At 45.5% G+C, this 21,824-nt stretch overlaps 1 protein-coding gene across 4 annotated transcripts in view; it reads right to left on the bottom strand.

Annotated features, from left to right (window-relative positions):
- LDB2 (LIM domain binding 2) overlaps positions 1–16,981 on the bottom strand; it is a 235,000-nt gene extending 218,019 nt beyond the window's left edge. For 2 of the 4 annotated variants that reach the window (XM_082237458.1, XM_082237459.1), the window contains exon 1: positions 16,798–16,981. In XM_082237458.1, coding sequence (XP_082093584.1) covers positions 16,798–16,932 — 135 coding nt within the window. In that variant the 5' untranslated portion in view covers positions 16,933–16,981. Of the gene's footprint in view, positions 1–16,023; positions 16,124–16,797 lie in introns of those variants that run through there. The other 2 variants (XM_082237460.1, XM_082237461.1) reach the window with 2 other exon arrangements.
- Positions 16,982–21,824: the final 4,843 nt, after the last annotated feature.

The following is a 21,824-nucleotide window of genomic DNA, read 5'->3' as shown; positions in this document are numbered from 1 at the left end:
GGAACCGGGTTCGCGTCTCCACTCCTCCACATGCAGCTGCTGGGTGACCTTGGGCTAGTCACACTTCTCTGAAGTCTCTCAGCCCCACTCACCTCACAGAGTGTTTGTTGTGGGGGAGGAAGGGAAAGGAGAATGTTATCCGCTTTGAGACTCCTGAAGGGGAGTGAAAGGCGGGATATCAAATCCAAACTCTTCTTCTTCTTCTTCTGCCTGTTGGGGATTGGAGGGAGGGGCCACATTCTTCATTAATATCTTTGGGCAGCTCTCTCTTTCAGTCCTGCATTTAAAAATAGCTTCTCAATGTGGAAGAGATGAGCTGGTGCTTTATACGGGGAGAATCTCAATCTTTCTCTCCCTCTCTCACAAGCTTTTCTCTCTCTCTCTTTGTGTATTGCAGGATGGACTATTGCAATGCGCTCTACCTTTGAAAGTAGACTTGGAAATTGCAACTAATCCAGAATGCGGCAGCTAGACTGGTGACTGGGAACAACTGACCAGGACCATATAACACCGGTCCTAAAGGATCGACACTGGCTGCAAGCACAATTCAAAGTGCTGGCACTGACCTTTAAATCTCTAAACGGCCTCGGCCCAGTATACCTGAAGGAGCATCTCCACCCCCATCGTTCAGCCCGGACACCGAGGTCCAGCTCCGAGGGCCTATGGTGGTTCCCTCACTGCAAGAAGTGAAGATGCAGAGAACCAGGCAGAGGGCCTTCTCGGTAGTGGCACCTACCCTGTGGAACGCCCTCCCATCAGATGTCAAGGAAATACAGTGGTGCCTCACAAGACGAAATTAATTCGTTCTGCAAGTCTCTTTGTCTTGCGAGTTTTTTGTCTTGCGAAGCATGGTTTCCCATAGGAATGCACTGAAAATCAATTAATGTGTTCCTATGGAGACTGCCTTCAGACCAGGTCCGGGGACAGTCTGTCCCCGGACCTCTTCTGAAGGCAGGCCGGGGGAGAACGGCAAGCTCCGGGGACAGAGGTGAAGGGGCAGCGCTCCTTCGCCTCTTTCCTCGAACCTCTTCTGTAGGCAGGCGGGGGGAGAACGGCTTTTCCCCGAGCACTTCTAAAGGCGGGCAGTGGTGAGGGAATCCCTTGGACCCCCGCCGGACTTCAAAAGAGCTGCAGGAAGTCCGGCTGGGGTCCAAGGGATTCCCTCCCAGCCGCCCGCATTTAAAAGCACTCCGGGGAAAGCAACAAAGTGCGCCGTGCTTTGCTGCTTTTAAACGCGGGCGGCTGGGAAGGAATCCCTTGGACCCCCGCCGGACTTCAAAAGAGCTTTGAGAAGTCCGGCGGGGGGCCAAGGGATTCCCTCACTGCCGCCCGCATTTAAAAGCACTCTGGGCAAAGCAGCGAAGTGCGCTGCTTTCCCCGAGCGCTTCTAAATGCGCTGCGCTTCTCCGCTGTCCCAGAGATTTCCCTATGGGCTTTCGTCTTGCGAAGCAAGCCCATAGGGAAATTCGTTTTGCGAAGCGCATCCAAAACAGAAAACCCTTTCGTCTAGCGGGTTTTCCGTCTTGCGAGGCGTTCGTCTTGCGGGGCACCACTGTAAACAGCTATATAACTTTTAGTAGACATCTGAAGGCAGCCCTGTATCATGAGGTTTTTAATGCTTGATGTTTTGTTATGTTTTTATATGTGTTGGAAGCCACCCAGAGTGGCTGGGGAAACCCAGCCAGATTGGGGGGGGGGGTATTATTATTATTACAGTGGTACCTCTGGTTGCGAACAGGATCCGTTCCGGAGCCCCGTTCGCAACCCGAGCAGAACGCAACCCGCGTCTGCGCGTGCGCGGGTCATGATTTGCCGCTTCTGCACATGATGTCATTTTGAGCGTCTGCGCATGCGCGAGCAGCAGAACCCGGAAGTAACCCTTTCCAGTACTTCTGGGTCGCCACGGGACGCAACCTGAAAAGATTTAATCCGAAGCGTCTTTAACCTGAGGTATGATTGTATTATTATTATTATTATTATTATTATTATTATTATTATCCAGCAACTCTGTTCTAGTCACCCTTCCTACCTACCTGGTAGTCTTTTGCCCACTTGGCCAATGAACAGTCCATGCCACTGAATTATTATGGGGCAGCTTTCGGGTGTTTTGCCCCCTCAGAGTCTTTCCATTCACTAAAGATTTTTGTGTTGATATTTGGCTGTTGTGTGCACGGGTGCAGTTTTGGCTCCCAAAGCTCTGCACGCTCAGGAAGAATCTCACTGGGATTAGCATATATGATCAATAAATTAACCAATTTACTGGACCTAAAAGGGGGAGGGAGAGAAAATATTCTATTCCCTAATCTACTCATTTAATGTCCTCTTGCTACGCTACTTAGCAATTATAAAAATACACTGGGGGGAGGACAAACAAAAGCCCACTTGCTGGCTTCTGAGGTGCCAAGTATATTCAAGCAAAAACCTAATTCAGAATAATTAGCATACTTGATAGATTTCAATTCTTTCTTCTCACAGAACAGCCACTGACGGATTCCTCCTGTGACTTTATGAATAATTCCCCTCCCTCGCCACTAGTCCTTGTTTAATCTCTGCATTTTTGCCAGTTGCCTGCTGTAAGAATTTTGATACCTTTTATTCGAAATGCAAGTAATGGTTAGCAGAATGTCAAACTTCAGGCTTAAACTGAAGTTCCTGTATTGTGGCATTCACCGAACTGGTGACCCTTTGGCTGTTTGGGGTCCAAAACTGCTTGAAAGAAACCGATAGTGAAGATTGCCGTACTGGGTATACACACTATATAGTGTGTTGGGATAAATTCAGAAGACCAGCAACAACCGTGCAGTAGCAGCCATACAAAACTTGCAGCAAAGAGAGAATTTCATGTCACTGTTGAGATTCTTCCTCTTGGGCATGGTCGGCCAATTGGTGCCAAAGAAGGACAGAACTTTTTTTATGTATGCAACAACAGCAGCAAGAATATTGATTGCAAAGTATTGGAAGACACAAGATCTACCCACCCAGGAAGAATGGCAGATGAAGGTGATGGACTACATGGAACTGGCAGAAATGACTGGCAGAATCCGAGACCAAGGAGAAGAGGCAGTGAAAGAAGACTGGAAGAAGTTTAAAGACTACTTGCAGAAATACTGTAAAATTAATGAATGTTAAAGGGATGTTGGATTGAAAATAAGCGGTATTGGTAAAAAGATTAACAAGAATATGTAAATATGGATTGACAATGGTTGAAAATATATAGTTATAATAGGTTAAGATATTGAGTAAAGATAAATGATAGAGGGTAAGGATTTGCTGAATTAACCATGTGAACTGGAATACAAAAAAGGGGTGTGTGAGGAGGTCAGGAAACAAGTAAATGAAATATAAGACATGAAAATATTGATTTCTTTTTAATTTTTTCTTACTTTTTATGTATCTTGTCTTTGTATTTTTGTATCTTTTTCTTTTTATTATTGTTATTCTTTTTTATTTCTTATTTTTAATTTTGCAACCTTTTATTGTCTGTAAAATTTCAATAAATATCATTTAAAAAGAGAGAGAGAGAGAGATTCTTGATTACTGCAAATGGATCTATTTTCAATTACTTCGATGTTGCCTGACAGAGATCAGGGATTTCTCAGAAGCATGTTGATAGTCTGAGATTACAGGAAACCTCTCTCCAGTCCTTGGAATCCAATTCCTATCAGATTTAGCACGGCTAACTGGAAGTGGCAAAGTTTGGTGCCAGTCTTCCATCAGGTGTGAGTTGCCTTGGGGCATTGGTGGTCTTGTAGTAAGGTAAAAGCTTACTAGGAAATGATATATAATAAATTGAAAAAGGTGTTTAAAATAACATTTGTTAAAAAACAAAACAAAACCCAGAAGCTTTCCTTTGGGGAATTATAGGAATAGAACTACTCAAACCGTATAGAAATTTATTCATGTACTGTATTTTTCGCTCTATAACACGCAGATTTTTTCTCCTAAAAAGGAAGGGGAAATGTCTGTGCGTGTTATGCAGCGAATGTGTGGTCCCTGGAGCCGAAAAATGAGGCAAAAATCAAACCGCGCTTCAGGGAGAAGGGAGCTCCGTGAGAGAGGAAGTGGCAGCTTTCCTGCATTCTGCCTCAGGGTCTTACTGCCCGCCCTCTCTGTTTCGTTGCTGTGTTTGCTCAAACGGAACAAAGAGCAGGGGAAGCCCCTCCCCTCCAGGCAAGTAGAGGGGGAAGCAGAGCGTCCGTCCTTCTATCCTCTCCCTGCTCCGGAGGAACAATGTTTGTGAAGGGAAGAGAGATTACAGGTTCGGCTTAAAATTCTGATTTGACTTCCTGCTTTTTGTTTTTGGAGACACACAGCATTCAAATATGCTTTCTTCCATTTAAAGAGGGAGGGAGAGAGAGAGAGAGAGCACACGCTGGCTGGCTTGGGTGGGTGGGTGGGTGGGGGGAAACTTTTGCCTTCCTTTCCTCACGTTATAGCCCTCTCCTGCATTCTTAGCCTTCTGTGTTTTTCCTTCCCTCCCCACTTAAAATGTGGTTACAAAGCATGGATCCACATGGATCCTCAGGATCTTTGCATTGGGTCACCCCAAATTCACCATCAGAGCACACAGCATGTCCATGGATACAGCCTGCCCCCCCCCCCAAAAAAAATCACGCACCCACTGTTGCCTGGGGCTGCAATGGTGCAAAAACATGGTTACAAAGCATGGATCCACATGGATCCTCAGGATCTTTGCATTGGGTCAGCCAAAATTCCCCATCAGAGCACATAGCATGTCCATGACTACAGCCTGTCCCCCCCAAAAAAAATCACGCACCCACTGTTGCCTGGGGCTGCAATGGTGCAAAAACGTGGTTAAAAAGTATGGGTCCACATGGATCCTCAGGATCTTTGCATTGGGTCAGCCAAAATTCACCATCAGAGCACATAGCATGTCCATGGCTACAGCCTGCCCCCCCCCAAAAAAAAATCACGCACCCACTGTTGCCTGGGGCTGCAATGGTGCAAAAACGTGGTTACAAAGCATGGATCCACAGGGATTCTCAGGATTTTTGCATTGGGTCACCCCAAATTCACCATCAGATCACATGTCTGTGGCCACAGCATGAAGCACAAAAATGATACGTCCACTGTTTCATTCAGAATATTTTTTCCCTTGTTTTCCTCCTCTAAAAACGATGTGCGTGTTATGGTCAGGTGCGTGTTATAGAGCGAAAAATACGGTATGTGACTACAGTGGCAAGAATGCTACTTGCCCAAATATTGGAAAGAAGAAGAAGTCCCAGTGAAAGAAGAACGGATACAAAAAGTTATGGAATATGCAGAAATGGCGAAACTCACCGGAAAAATAAGAAATCAAGATAACAATTTTTTTTATAAAATAATGGAGATGGGTTATTGAATATTTACAAATAAACTGTAAACAGATAAGAGCACTGGCAGGCTTATTGTAACAACCTGCAGTTTTACAAGAGTATATATTTAAAGTACATGAAAAAATGAGTAAATTAAGTTAATTTGGAACATGCAGAAAATATAAAAATAAAAAAATTAAGGAACCACAGAAAGAGGGGAGAGGAAGTCAAGTTTTGAAATGTTAAAATGACTGTAAAGTTATTGAAATGTATAAAACTGAAAATCATAAATAAATAAAAAATTGGATCCTTGGGGCATCTTTGGGAGACTAAGGAAGGATCAGTGGCTGTGGAGTCTGCTTAAGGGAGTATATTTGTGCTCTGTTTATACATTTCTACAGGGGGGAAAAAATTAGAAATAAATGATAAGATCCCAACATGCTATCTTCCAAAGAAAATGAAAACATATACTACTCCACAATGTGAAATGGGAGGATTTAAAGAAACCTATAGCATTGTTATCAATGCAAGACAAACTCTGTTAAGCAAAAAATCTGTCTTTTGCCTGCACAATTACCTTTCTTTCTTTCTTTCTTTCTTTCTTTCTTTCTTTCTTTCTTTCTTTCTTTTGTATACTAGCCTTCATCTGCAGATCTCAGGGCAGTTCACAACATAACTCTTATTGAATCGTTCATAACGGTGTCCATCCACTGCGTAGAATCACTACAACTGGGCCAAACATAGGGGGAATAACCACATAATCCACATGTGGCTATTTTACCACTAGCAAGTACATTTTTTGCTCTGGTGAAAGCACTAAATAAATAAACTTGACTTAGATTTTAACACTTGCTGGATCCAGGGATTAGAGAGGTTTGGGACCCACAAAATCATAACAATATTGTGTATCTGGAGCTGCACTCAGAACTGTACAGGATCTATTCTCTCCATTCCGTGTTATACTATATATTTTTGCCATATGTATGTAGCCAGGCTAAACCACTTATTACGTGAACAAGAACAAATAGGTGATTGTGTTACCACATTCCATCCAACAAACACAGCAGCAACGAATGACCACTCTAGAGAAAATATTGCACCTTTCTACGTAACAATATGCTATTCCAGCCTTAACATTGCCATACATGAAGATGCCTTAGTTTCACAATGACGGAATCAGAACACAGAATAAATCTGTAGAATAAAAGGCAAACATAAACTTGGGGTACTTTTCATCTTAAAAACTAAGCCATAGCAGCTCTTAAAAAAATACTAATACTGCTATCACAGTTGAATTGTAATTTTAATTCATAAATTCCTTCCAATTCCGTAACATGTTCTAGCTGCTAAATTAGCAAATGACGCCATTAAGTAAAAGTATTGGATGTTCCCACAGTCTGCTATGACACATCCTGGGATCTTTAGATGAAAGGTGTATACAAATTTAATTCATTGATTAATTATACTAATAATAATCCCCTCGTTCTGCTCTGTGGTAAGGCTACCTTCTGCAACATTCAGTCTGAATACTAACAGAAAGCAAAGCTCTGCTGTTGCTTCAGCAGCAGTCAGACTTAGACCAAGGACTCAAACTATATTGGCAAAGAAAAAGCACTTTACCGTATTTTTTGCTCTATAAGACACACTTTTTCCCTCCTAAAAAGTAAGGGGAAATGTGTGTGCGTCTTATGGAGTGAATGCAGGCTGTGCAGCTATCCCAGAAGCCAGAACAGCGAGAGGGAGTGCTGTGCAGCCCTGCAGAGGCTTCGCGTGGCTAAGCCAGATCCTGCTTGCTGTCCTGGCTTCCAGCCTCTTCCGGGCAGGGGGAGCCTTCATCCCGCTGCCCGGGAGAGGCTTCGCGCGGCAATCCCAGAAGCCAGATCCCTCTTGCTGTTCTGGCTTCTGGGATTCAGAATATATTTTTTTTCATGTTTTACTCCTCCAAAAACTAGGTGCGTCTTATGGTCTGGTGCTGGTGCGTCTTATAGAGCGAAAAATACGGTATATGTCTTATGACACTGTGACACCAGGTGGCGCTGGGTAGTCCCGTCTTTCCCCACGATTTCCCTTAATGAAATTTAGAACGTGTTTTCCTGAAACGCTTTATTGATGGGTCTAGATCCAGCCCAATCCCTATATAAGAGCAGCAGTTGCGTTCCAACAGTCTGCCTTCACTTGCAAGGGCCCCAGCACACCACTTCAGCCATCGCATAATCCTACACCAGTGTTTCCCAACCGGTGTTCCGCGGCACACTTCTGTGCCGTGAGACATTGGCTGGTGTGCCGTGGGAGGGAGGCGGGCGAGTCGGGCGGTGAGAGGCGGCGGCGGCGAGGATCCGTGTCGAGCCAGGGGCGGCTCCGCGGTGGTGGTGCCGAGCGGCGGGGCAGCGCGTGCAAAAGGGAGGAGCGCGAGACAGCGGAGGAGGAGGAGGCCGGCATGTCCGGGCAGCAGCAGCAACAACAGCAGCAGCAGCAACTCCCGGCGACGGCTCCTCAAGCCCCGCCGCCGCCCCCTCCTCCGCCCGCTATCGCCGCCACCACCACAACAGCCGCCGCCGCCTCAGTTGCCGCCGTCCCTCAGTCCCTCGCTCTGCTGCCTCCTCCCACCCCCAAAGCTTGGAGGTTCCCCGGCAAGGGGGAGGGAAAAAACTTTCACTTTCGTGCGTCCCTCCCGGCGTGACGCTGCGCGCTGACGTCATGGGGCTGTGCCGCGGTGGTGTGCCGCGAGATTTTTTTCATTAAACAGGTGTGCCGTTGCCCAAAAAAGTTTGGGAAACACTGTCCTACACAACAGGGAAGGCTGGCCACACTGAAGCTTCTGAAATGGGTTCTTCTGAGTCCTACGGTAGCAGGGCTCACACTACGGAGTGTATTCTGACAGCAATAAAATTTATTTTTACACAGGCAAGCAGGTTGTGTGCACAAACTGATCACACACATTTGCTGCACAAAAAGAAACCCAGCTGCGTGGACTAACTTCTAAAGCCTGGGAAGAAAAGATCTGAGAAATCCCATCCCTAGAATCCGCCTAGTGTTCGTACAATGAGGGATAAGCCTAGGCAATTCAAAGATTGTGTGCTTTATCTTATACAAGGTACTACTGTCAGGAAAGGCAAATTCAAAGGGGAGGCAAGTTCAAAAAGTTGCAGAAATGCAAACGTACTGCAATGAAACGTACTGGAATTGGAAAGGCAAGTGTGGTGTTATTACTGTTAGCTTCTGAATTACTCCAGAAATAAGCATGATTAGAATGTAGAGGTAAAAAAGAAAAGCCAGATTCCAGTACCTTTCAGTCTATATAACATACTTATACCGCTACGATTCATTTTTTTAAAAAAAAAATCTCTGAATGTGTTAGGAAAGAATTTACGAACATTTCAAATGGCTCATTTTCAGTTTGGAGAGAAATCTGATTCTTGTTAGAGTGGCCCAACTGAGATAAATAAACTCCCATTGATTAAACGTATAAAATACGGTAATGTTGAAAATACAAGTCCAGAATTGCTAGGGAGGAAAGTCCTACAATCCTGAGTGAAATAAACAAAACAATGTCACCGCCTTGACCAAATTAAGAATGTTTAGTTCACCACAAGCTTATCACTGCAGGTTAGAGGGTGAAAGAGGAGAGCACAAAATATGGTCTGAAGCTCAACATCAAAAAAAACGAAGATCATGGCCACTGGGCCCATCACCTCCTGGCAAATAGAAGGGGAAGAAATGGAGGCAGTGAGAGATTTTACTTTCTTGGGCTCCATGATCACTGCAGATGGTGATAGCAGTCACAAAATCAAAAGACGCCTGCTTCTTGGGAGAAAAGCAATGACAAACCTAGACAGCATCTTAAAAAGCAGAGACATCACCTTGCCAACCAAGGTCCGTATAGTTAAAGCTATGGTTTTCCCAGTAGTGATGTTGGGGAGTGAGAGCCGTAAAGTAGGCTGATCGCCCCTGCTGTGCCCACAGAAGGATTGGTCCATATAGTTAAAGGTCCGTATAGTTAAAGCTATGGTTTTCCCAGTAGTGATGTATGGAAGTGAGAGCTGGACCATAAAGAAGGCTGATCGCCGAAGAATAGATGCTTTTGAATTATGGTGCTGGAGGAGACTCTTGAGAGTCCCATGGACTGCAAGAAGATCAAACCTCTCCATTCTGAAGGAAATCAGCCCTGAGTGCTCACTGGAAGGACAGATCCTGAAGCTGAGGCTGCAATACTTTGGCCACCTCATGAGAAGAGAAGACTCCCTGGAGAAGACCCTGATGTTGGGAAAGATGGAGGGCGCAAGGAGAAGGGGACGACAGAGGACGAGATGGTTGGACAGTGTTCTCGAAGCTACCAGCATGAGTTTGACCAAACTGCGGGAGGCAGTGGAAGACAGGAGTGCCTGGCGTGCTCTGGCCCATGGGGTCACAAAGAGTCTGACACAACTAAACGACTAAACAACAACAAATCCTATTGGAAAGACAGCTGTAAAAGATGCTGACCAAACAATGAGAAAGAAGAAAATATGGACTGCCAAGATTACACACACACACACACACACACACACACACACACAACCCAGTCAGATTTTTCATGAGCAACAGCAAACTGGTCAGCCCTTCAAATGTGGACAAAGGGCTGGACCAATGGCATGGCTCAGTATAAGGGAGATTCCTAAATTAAAGCACTTGGGGGGGGGTAGTTCAGGGGAAATGTTACTAATGGGTTTATACAATTTGGGACAGTGGATAGCGACCCCTCTATCCCAAACTTAACTATAGCAGGAGGAAACATGTGAGCCTGTCTAGTACAGTGGTGCCTCGCAAGACGAAAAGAATCAGTTCTGTGATTCTCTTCGTCTAGCGGTTTTTTCATCTTGCGAAGCAAGCCCATTGACGGATTAGCGGATTAGCGCTTTTAGCGGCTTTTAGCGTCTTATCAGCTTATCGAATCAGCTGATAAGCGGCTTAGCGGCTTAGAAAAAGGGGGGAAAGGGGAAAAAACCCGCAGGAACTCGCAAGACATTTTCATCTTGCGAAGCAAGCCCATATGAGATTCGTTTTGCGAAGCACCTCCAAAACGGAAAACTCTTTCGTCTAGCGAGTTTTCCGTCTTGCGAGGCATTCGTCTTGCGGGGCACCACTGTATTTAGCAGCTCATCTGGTAACTGCTGACATGCAAGTCAAGAGGAGGAATCCTGCACCAGGTTGGTAGAAGCATTTATGTTTTTATCAGTGGCTACAGCCTGTGTTTCCATGTGACTGCTGGGGAGAGAAGGTTCTCTTCCTTCCAGTGTGGAAATGCAAGCTAGCAGGCTTTTAAGCAGCCTAGTAAAACAACTGCAGGCTGGCAGTTCTTGCGAGCTTATTCACAATACAAGAAGAATGAATCTTAGGCATGCAAGGCCATACTCTTGCTTTACATCCGATTGCCCATTGGTCTGATCCACCAGTCTTCTTGTGCTTGCATAGTCTTACGATGTGAGTGTACCATTCCAAAAATCAGCCCTTCACTCTCTCTCTCTCTCTCTCTCTCTCACCCACACCCCCCCACACACACCCCTGGATTGGAGAATTAACATTTTCATTTGTTGATCTATGTTAGCCATTTATTTGCTATTCTTCCATATGGAATAATTCTTGATATACCGTATTTTTCTGTGTATATGACTCGGTTTCCCCCCTAAAAAATAATGTCAAAATTTAGGGGGCGTCTTATACATGGGGCCATCTCCCCCCATTTTCTTAAATCTAAGTCCCCCAAAATAGGGGGTGTCTTATACATGGGGGCATCTTATAGACTGAAAAATAGGGTAACTTGAACATAAAATCTAATGACAACAAAATGACCTGAAAGCAAAACAGTGGATTGAAGCCAGAGGATGCTGTTTTTATGCCAGATCAGACCATCTAGGCCAGTGTTGTGGCAGCAGATCTCCAATATTTCAGATGGGATTACTCCCAGCCTTACTTTGAGATGCAAGAGATTGAACCCTGGATTTTTCGAATGCAAAGCATGCGGTCTACCACTGAACCATGCCCTTTCCCCACAGGCTTGTCACATTCAAATTGTCAAATGAGCAACCCTGTGGAGAGCATTCCACAGATGTGGTGCTATCTCATAGAAGATGCTCTCCTGGTTGCCACTCACCTCCCTCCAGATGGCAAAGATGCCTAGAGGAGAGCTGCAAAGATCGCATTAGTGCACAAGTGGTCCCATAATTGGTAGCAAGTTCGGCATTTCCTCTATCAAGGTCCAACTTCCTGTTAGTACAACCTGCAAGTCTCCTGTGAAGCCTGGATAGCAGACCTTTGTAAACCTTGGAAGTACCTCGGAAGTCGAACGGAATCCGTTCCACAAGTCCAAACATGGAACCAAGGTGTGGCTTCTGATTGGCTGCAGGAAGCTCCTGCAGCCAATCGGAAGCCACGGAAGTCCCGTTGGACGTTTGGGTTCCAAAGAACGTTCGCAAACCGGAACTCTCACTTCTGGGTTTGCAGCGTTCGGGAGCCAAAACGTTCGAGTCACAAGGCGTTTGTCAGCCAAGGTACGACTATATAGGTAAAATATTTATTCTTCTTCAATTTATATTAAGTACAGGCAAGTCCCAACTCACATGCATTCAAGTCACGCACAACTGTGCTCTCATGAGCCGTTTTCAGTGCCGAAAGGGTGAGGCGTGCAACGGGCTGACACGCACGGCAGTCGGGAACAGAGTGCCTACATACAGAGGGATTCCTCTGTACCGGGGTAGGCAACCTAAGGCCTGTGGGCCGGATGTGGCCCAATCGCCTTCTCATTCCGGCCCGCGAACAGTCCAGGAATCGGTGTGTTTTTCCATGAGTAGAATGTGTCCTTTTATTTAAAATGCATCTCTGGGTTATCTGTGGGGCATAGGAATTCGTTCATTCCCCCCCCAAAAAAAAGTAGTCTGGCCCACCACATGGTCTGAGGAACAGTGGACCAGCCCACAGCTGAAAAAGGTTGCTGACCCCTGCTACAGTATACCTGAAACTTGTGTGCATTTAACTTGCGCACATTCAGTTTTACATGCTTGTTATAAAAAATAAAAATTAAGGAGGCAGAAATGGGGCTGGTGTCGGGGGGGGTGTAGAATTTGCCAGTCCCACCCACCACTGCACCCAATGTGTTTTGACTATACATGATTTGGGCTTTAGGCACGATTCCCAGAACATAACCCTCGCACACGTTGTGGGCTTACAGCAATGTCAATGTCCAAATTGTTTAGCTAAATGAATCACAAAGATTAAAAACCCAAATATTTCATTTGCTGTATTCTACCCACGAAGAAAAAAAATACCCGCCCTCCAAAATACTAAATCTAAAACATGGGGGGGGGGGAATGTAAACTTTATCTCCTTTCTCCTTTGGCTAATGCCAGTTCTGTTGATTCCAACTGACCTTATTTTCAGTTGTTTTGTTCAGGGTCTACAAAACTTGGTAGGACAGGTTCCCAGAATTCTACGCTCAACGTTACAAATGGTAAGTCTTAGTGCTACAAAACACACTTTGGTGTGGAGGAATCCTTGGTGACAATAAAGAGTAGAGGCGCTACTTGTCAGGGGATAAGGCATGCTTCTGCCACAAGAGTGCCATACTTAGCTAAAACAGATCGCTAAAACTTCTTTCTTAATCACAATTCTTTACTTCTATACAGCGTTCAAAGTGCTTCACAAATGCCATCTGTTTTCCTATAAAGCTCAGTTGGTTAGCTCACTGGTAACACCAAGGTTGCAGGTTTGATCCCCATAGGGGACAGCTGCATATTCCTGAATTGCAGGGGAGTGGACTAGTTGATCCTCAGGGTCCCTTCCGACTCTATGGTTCTATGATTCTAATGACATCAGTTATTATCCACACGTAGCAATGGAGCGGGTGGGATGGGAACATCAAGGCTGAGAGAATAATGGCCTGCTAAAGATCATCTTGTAAGTACTTAGCAGAGACAGGCTTCAACCTGGCAATTCTCCAGTTCCACACCTTAGGTATAAAGTTACACCAGCTGTTGACCCTGCAGTTAATATTTTGGAATTGCCAAACTGTTGCAGAAGGTCTTCACATTTTTCATTTTTAGGAGTATACGTTTTAAGAGCATATACCGTATTTCCCCGTGCATAAGACTAGGTTTTTCCCCTAAAAAATAATGTCAAAAATTAGGGGGCATCTTATACACGGGTCCATCTCCCCCCCCCATTTTCTTAAATCGGAGTCCCCAAAAATAGGGGGCGTCTTATACATGGGGGCGTCTTATAGACGGAAAAATACGGTCGTGTGTGTAGATAAATGTAAATATAAATATTCTTAGGTATACACCTAAGTAATATTCCAAACAGAATGTGTTATTTTCCAGAACTGAAATTGGCTACAGCTCACTCCTGAGTGACTATTCTGTGGCAAACCTGGGTTTGTTGCCCATATCAAGAGAAGATGTCATGATCTGAATGTACGTCCTATAGAGCGAAAAATACGGTATATGGCAGTCCAGAAGTCATGAACAGGGTACATACCATGGGGGAATAAGTTTATGACCATTGCTTAGCACATCAGTTAGGTGGCAAGCCATGTTGGCACACACTTTAAGGAAAAGAATGAAGTATCATTGGCCAGATTTCGTTCCACGTTATTAGCCAGTAAAGTAAAAAGACACAGGGGTTCAGAAAGCTTTGTTTCCAGAAGTATGCATGCTGGCCTTTGCTATTTGATATTTGATAAAGACACTTTATCATTATTTAACATAAAAAACAGTATAAAAACCAGGGTGGAGGCTCAATTTTAGCCAGGGCTCGGTCAGTTGCTGAAATGGGCTTTCAAAATGGGCTCACAGATTTCTGAGAAATTCACCAAAGTTAAATCCCAGGGGAGAATTCCCATTATAAAATGAATGCGCAGGTACTCATTTTTAGAAGACAAACATTTATCTTGCCATACAAAATACAATGAGTTCTCTAACCGAATTTACTGCTGACATCAGATCAGATACTGATAAAAACTCCTGTATTTTATTTACAAGGCACTGTATCCTGAATTCTTTTGCATGGAAGAAACAGCTGCTGAGTGTATCTTAAAGAGTCACTACTAGATGCAAAATTTAAATGACTCTCCAGAATGTTTTCATTGCATCCACACATTTAAAATAGGATTGTAATATGAAGTTGCTCCAACAGAACAGACGTGAGTCCACTTCTGTTGGGCAGTATCTCCTAGGTTCTTCAATTTAACCAATATGATCTTGAATATACATTTATTGGGGGGCAGGGAATGTCATGTTGGGTTTTTTCTTTGTTTCTTTATAGTTGCATGCACATGGGAAGTGATGTACAGTAGTGGTAAACCTCAGATCCCACAAAGAGGAAGGGCAAAGTTTAAGAAGTCTGTGAAAGTCAGAATAAACTATCATCATCCCCTAAATATAAAGTGGCGCACCTGTGCACACAGCAAACAAATTAAACCAGCCACTGTCTTAGTTTGACTCAATTCTCATGAATCAAATTACAGGGAAATGTCTTCCTACAACAACAACATCAACAACATCAACAACAACAACAACATTCACCCAGCATAAGAAAGGGTAGGTCTACTCAAGCAAACTTGCTACAATCATTGAAAACTGCAGCAGCCAAAATTGATCTTAATTTCCATAATTAAACTATAGTTTAAGAAGCCAAGAGGCGGAGTGGAGAGTCTGCTATCCTGTGCGTAACACCCCAGAGAAATTTCAAAACTACTTTTGCTCCCCTTGAAATTTGTCAGAGGGACTGCCCCGAAATCACATCAGAATTTAACTTCAGGAAAATTTGAGAGGCAATTCATAAAAATTCAAGGAACACTGACAAACAACATCCTAAAGCAAGTCACCTTCTTAAAGCATTCATTCTTGCAAGCTTCCAGCAACATAATAACTATTAACTAGACTGCAAGAGCAACAACCAGAGTCAAAACGGAAAACACAACCTCAGTTTAAAACATAAAGGGCAGGAGCAGGGTGATCCAAACAGTAATAATGTTATTAGTGCTTGGAACTCAATTGCTGCCTACCAATTCACCAATCATAAAGCAGGTTACATCTTGTTACCTGGATCCCATACATTCAGTCTATAGCTGCAGTGAATAATTAAGAAGTATGCTTCTTTTACAACAACCTTGGGATCCCTTGAAAAGTTATGCTATTATAACCACCCGCCGAACTCACAAAATACGCCAAAATTATTCAGTAACATTGTTGACGTTTTCACTTCCAAAAGTCTGAGTTCTCTGAAGTGTTCTGTTCCCCAGCTGAGCCCATTCAAAGAAACCACTTGAGGAAAACAAAAAAGTAACTGTGCATAGTTGAGGGCACACAGAGAAGAAATGAAGCCCTCCTGCTAGATTTATCACCCCACACATTCTTCATGTAAGAACACCCCGGAATTATGACTTATTTGTATCATTTGATTAAGAGAAGCAGCTTTAGCTTTAGATGAAAGACAAACCTAATGTTTCTATTCTTCTTTTCAGTGAAGAGATTCTCTACTCAGCTATACATTACTCAAGTCAAACGCACATACAGGCGCACACACACTCATGTTGTGGTACAAAACCAGCAGATTCTACATTACAAAGCAAGACAAATACTGGATGCAGCTTCTGTTATCCTTTGTGGGGTTAAATGCCGGACTGTTTATTCCTCCCGTTAACAGAATAACAGAAACCTCATTCATTGATACATACCCTCCAACATTTCTCCAATGAAAACAGGGATGTCCCATTCCCTATTTTGCTATTTGTACCCCACACATCTTACTGGGTTGCCCCAGCCACTCTGGGCGGCTTCCAACACATATAAACACATTTCTTTAAAAAAAATCTTCCCTGTACAGGATTTCCTTCAGATGGCTCCATACCCTCCAACCTTTCTCCAGTAAAAACAGGGACATCCTAAGGGAAAGCAGGACATTCCTGGATCAAATCAGAAACCAGGACGGCTTCTCTAAATCAGGGGCGTCCCTGGAAGATAGAGACACATGGAAGGGTCTGTGTGTATCTGTCATCAGCATAAGGCAATAAGTTTGTCCAACTCTGCCTTCGTAGGCTCAGTGCTGATAACCAGGGTGGGAAGAAGTGCAGGTAACATCCACCGCCGCCGAAACGTGGCTTGTTTGTTTTTAAACACGCGCGCACGGCACACACACATACACACGTTCCTTCAATGCACGCGACCCCTCCAGAACGCTGCGATTGCAAATGCCCCCAAAAAGAGAGGTCAGGTTACCTGGCCCCAACCTGCGCGCTTGCACAAAAGGGGCATGTGAAAGCGAGCCGTGTCTCGTGGGCTGCCTTGCATTCCCCCCCCCCCCCCCGTGCAGCCTGCGCTTTTTGGCGAAGAGTTGCGCCGCATCGGAGCCGGCGGTGGCCCCTTTCCAGTGCCCGGGATGCGCCGCTGCCCCTCGGGCGGAGAGCGGCGCGCCGAGTTCCCCAGCCGGAGGAGGAAGAAGAAGGACTCACCTCGGCGCGAGTCTGCAGCCTCTTGTTCATCTCATAGATCCGGTACTCGGGCTGCACCATGTACGGCGTGTGCCTCCGGTAGAAGGGGCCGAAGGGCGAAGAATAGAAGGGGTCGTGCGGCGCCGCGCTCGACATCTTGGCCGCCGCTCGCCGGCGAGGCTCAGGGCGCGCGGGAGGCGGCGGCAGCCGAGCACATGGGAAGCGCGGGGCGGGCTGCTGCTGCTTCCCGCGCGGGGAGGGAGCGCGAGCGAGGCCGGCGGGCGGGGAGGGGAAGGCGGGCGCGGGCGAGGCGGGCAGCCCGGCGAGGCTGGGCGGCGGGGAGCGAGGCTGGCGCGCGAGACTGGCGGGGAGCTTGTTTTTCAAGGCGCCGTCGGCGGAGAAGGGGTCATTTCCTGTCCGCCTCCTGCGAAAACAACGCGGGGTTTTGCCCCCCTCTCTTTTTCTCCTCAGGGTGACACAAAAGGAGGTTTCCTGTGAGGAACTGGGCTGGGTGGGGGGCAAGAGGGTCGGCGCTTCCCCGGCTTCCCCACCCAGCCAAGGCGCCAACAACACCACACACACACACACACATACACACACACACAATCGGAACCCCCAAGCAGAAACGCGCCTCGAGAGACGCATCCTGCCCCTTCAAAGTTTGTTGGCTTGTTTCCTGGTTTGCCTGCCCAGGCGCAGCCCCTCAGGGAGGCAGGAGGAAAACACAGGACAGCATCTTCTGCGGGATTCAAATGGCCACAACTTGGTTCAATTTCGCATGTAGGAAAGCTGGGCGTGTAGACGAGGTCAGTCAGGAACTGGACACTGCACAACGTGCATTTACACAGCTGGCCCCCTTTATCCCCACAGCCAGTGGCGTAGCGTGGGTTGTCAGCACCCGGGGCAAGGCAAGTAATTTGCGCCCTCTAACCCGTGGATTTGCGCCCCCTAACCCATGGATTTGCGCCCCCTAACCCTAACCCCCAGATGTTGCGCCCGGTGTGGCCGGGCCCCCTGCACCCCCCACGCTACGCCACAGCTGAGGGGAGGACTGTGACCCACAGCTGTGCACTTGTGGCCAGAGACTCCCCTCCAGTGGCGTAGCATGGTCAGGTGGTACCCGGTGCAGAAAATTTCTTGTCACGCACCCCCCCCCCATTGAAATCCAGTTGGACTCCCAAGGGACTGCAATCTATGATACGTTGGGTTGAATGCGCTTAGGGTTGAGTGCGTTTGAGTTGCGCTCCGCTGCAACTCGGAAGTAACGGAGCGCGTTACTTCCAGGTTTCGCTGCATGCGCAGATGCTCAAAATGACCTCACGTGCATGTGCAGAAGCGGTGAAAGGTGACGCGCACGTGCGCAGACGTGCCGTCACTAGTTATGTTTGCTTCTAGAGACGAACAGAGCTCCGGAACGGATCCCGTTTGTATCCAGAGGTACCCCTGTATAAAAATACTGGCTGTGATTGTCATTGCTGTTGAGCTTTTGGGGTAGGCAGGAGGTAGGCAGGTGGCGCGCCGAATATCACCCCCCTAGGTGATGACACCCGAGATGTGCTGCACCCACCTTGCTCTGTCCCTGCTCCCCTCAAGACCCCTTTGATGGGGAACCTGATATCGGAGAACAGATGACTCGCCACATCAACCCCTCACTGAATATGGGGCTAAAGGATTCCGCTCAAGACCTAAAACCGCCAAAGTTGTGACAATTGCTATGGGGAAGGGAAAACATGCGGAGCAGGGGAAATCCCTTCCCTGCTCCGAAAGACAGCAACCATCACCCAGGAACCTAGAAAGGGAAAGGTGAGCCTAAAAGAAAAGATACAGGTACAGGGAGGGCTCGGGAGGGGGGTGATGCTCTGGGGCAAAATGCAATGCTTGATTTCAGTGCAAGTCGCCTTTTATTCTTTAGGAGTGGACTGGAGTGAAGACCGCTCACTTCCAGTCTGCTCCCTTTGCCCTGCCCCCCAGGCCACCACAGATAAAGGTAAAGGTATACCTGATCATTAGGTCCAGTTGTGACCGACTCTGGGGTTGCGGCGCTCATCTCGCTTTATTGGCCAAGGAAGCCGGTGTACAGCGCCTGGGTCATGGGGCCAGCATGACTAAGCCGCTTCTGGCGAACCAGAGCAGTGCACGGAAACGCCGTTTACCTTCCCGCCGGAGCGGTACCTATTTATCTACTTGCACTTTGATGTGCTTTTGCGAGGTTGGCAGGAGCTGAGACCGAGCAATGGGAGCTCACCCCGTTGCGGGGATTCGAAGCGCCGACCTTCTGATCGGCAAGTCCTAGGCTGTCCTAGACACCAGGGTTTATATGCAAGGAATTTCTTAGAACAGGATGCCATATTCTCCAGCATTCCCCAACATTCTTATTTCATGCAATTTTGTAACTGAGAAGTAGAACTTGGTGCAAGCAGGAAGAGCTGGGATTTCAACTTAGGGCAGTGTTTCTCAACCTCTGGGTCCCCAGATGTTGTTGGACTACAACTCCCATCATTCCTAGCCAGCATGACCAGTGGTCAGGGATAATGGGAGTTGTAGTCCAACAACATCTGGGGACCCACAGGTTGAGAACTGGATTAAGGGCACTGTTGGGCATTGCTGGGCACTTGAACAAGGACCCTCCCACTGCATGGTCATCATACTGCGAGTTATTGCTGCTTGGCATCACCACCTGTTTGCTCATCCAGCTTTTTCCTTCAGTGATAGAGGGAGCAAGCAATTGTGGACAAGGGAGAAAAAACATTTGTTGTCATCTGCTCATTCACTTATTGCCTGTTCCCTGGACAGGTGAGTAGGCAATGGTGTCTGGAGAACAACAGAACGAGGGGATGGACATGTAATCAATCTATACCCAACCTGAAATACCGTAATTTATTGAAAGTTTTTTGGGGGGCACATGTCAAAGAGTTCTCTCCTCCCCACTTATAACAATGTATAAGGATCCTCAGGGGAAAGGTTGAGATCCCTTGTCTGAGGAAATGAAGTTAGAATCAGGGTTTGGCGAGGAGGGGTTGGAGTCAGGATAGGCAAGTGCAAGAGAATCATGGTCGGGGCAGAGTTTGACAGGGTGTGTGCAGATTATTAGGAGCTCCAGGGTCAGTCACAAAGCAATAGATACTGCTTTGTGAAATGGACCACCTCTCCGAATAAGAACTGACCTGGACCCTGCAATTATCATCTAAGGCTCTTCTTTGTGTGCCTCCTACACGACAGGTCCAGAGGGTGGCAACAAGAGAACTGGCCTTTTCCACAGTGGCTCCCCACTTGAGGAATGATCTCCTCAGGAAGTTTTTTTTTTAATATATAGTTATTAGCATTTTCTATAATGAAACAAAAACAAAAATAAACAACCACAACAAAAAAGAAAAAAATATAACAAACCTACAAAAATATAAAACTTAAAAACAATTAAAAACACATAAAGTTTCAATTGCTTATTTCTTTTAACTTCTCAGACCTCCTCACACCTTCCCTTCTTGTATTCCAATTCAAATTATTAGCTCAGCAAATCCTTATTACTTATTTCTCAACTTTAACTTAATAATTTAATTTAACATATTATTATTTTACTTTTTCTCTTTCATCCATTTCCTCAATTTATTTTTGCTAACCTTATTTTCATTTAATTTAGTTCATTTTAAAAAACCAATTTTACCTTATCCAAACTTAAACATCAATACTTATACATCAATACTCATTCTTAAATTTTTTTTCTAAAGTCGATCCAAATTCCCTTCCACGAATTTCCCAATTTTCATACAAATAACAAAACAAAATAAAAACCAAACAAATTATAATTATGTACCCTTTGGATTCCCAAACTCCACCCTCCCCTTTCCCGGTTTTAGTCCCCAAAAAATGTCTATCAGTCTTAATCTGCTATCAGCCTGGAGATCTCACATCTGAGGCTCTTAATTCTCTCTCAATTCCTCTCTGCCCGTTTTTTTGATAGTCCTTAATATTGAACACCAAATCTTGGAGAAGCTCTGGCCCAACGGGATCCATGTTTCTTCCAGCCAGGCCTCCATACTTAAAAGTGGAGCCCAAATCTTGTTTCTTACTCCTTTCAAGTCCAAATGTCCCCAAAGCTCCAACTTCCACCTTAAGCAAGTTTGTAATGCTTAGGTCTTCAGATCTCCACATGATCTCTCCATTTTTCAATCTCCAATTCAGGCCAGATTTTCCACATCAAGTTTTTATTTTCCTTTGTTGCCATCATGTCTGGCCTCAAGTTCTCCTTTGTCATCTGCAAAATTACAGCTCCTCCATCCTTTTCTTCAGGGACAACATATATCTCCTTCTCCAAATTCTCAAAGCTCTCAAGTTTCTCTTTTTGTCCAATTGAATAGACTTCTTGATTCAAATCCTTATCAAATTCAATAATGTTGTTTACTGTTAAGTCCAGAGTTGTAACATTTGTAGCCAAAACATCAATTTGGCCTTGTAACTTTCCCAAGAGAACAAAAACTCTGTCCAGTTCAGCCTGAATTTTCCCTCCTCCAGCCATTCTTGTAATGTCCCAGAACCCTCTCTAGAGGGATTTTGGTTCCTTGATATTCCTTCCAGTTCAAATCCAAAAATCAAGTTAGTTTGTATCAGCTCTTCCTTGTTTTCAACAAATTGTAGGAAAATTGTAACAAATATAACCAGCAGAAGCAACAGAAACAAAGTTCTCTTTTTCCGTCTTGACAGCTAATTTGACAGCTGTCAAACTCTTCAGAACCTCATCAACAGGCTTTCTCACGGAGCACTCCCGGGTCCGGGGGGGGGGGTGGCACATCAGCTCCCAAAATTAGTTCTTTATCCTCCAGTAAAATTTCTTAAACTGCCAAACCGTGAAATTAAAGTCTTTTACCAAAAAAAGGGGGGGAAGGGTTCACTCGACCTTAGTTAGCAGGTCCTTGCTTTAAATTATTTACAAGAGGGGGGAGGCGGACTTCCTGTTTACACCTTCCCCGATCGTGCCTAATTCATAAAAATTTTCTTTACAATTCCAATTTCCGTACTACTCACGGGTTGTTACTTTAAAGTCCAATTGCTCA

Source organism: Podarcis vaucheri (assembly GCF_965113315.1).
Source record: "Podarcis vaucheri genome assembly, chromosome: 9".
Classification (NCBI taxonomy): Eukaryota; Metazoa; Chordata; class Lepidosauria; order Squamata; family Lacertidae; genus Podarcis; species Podarcis vaucheri.
This window is presented reverse-complemented; position numbering and strand designations above follow the sequence as displayed.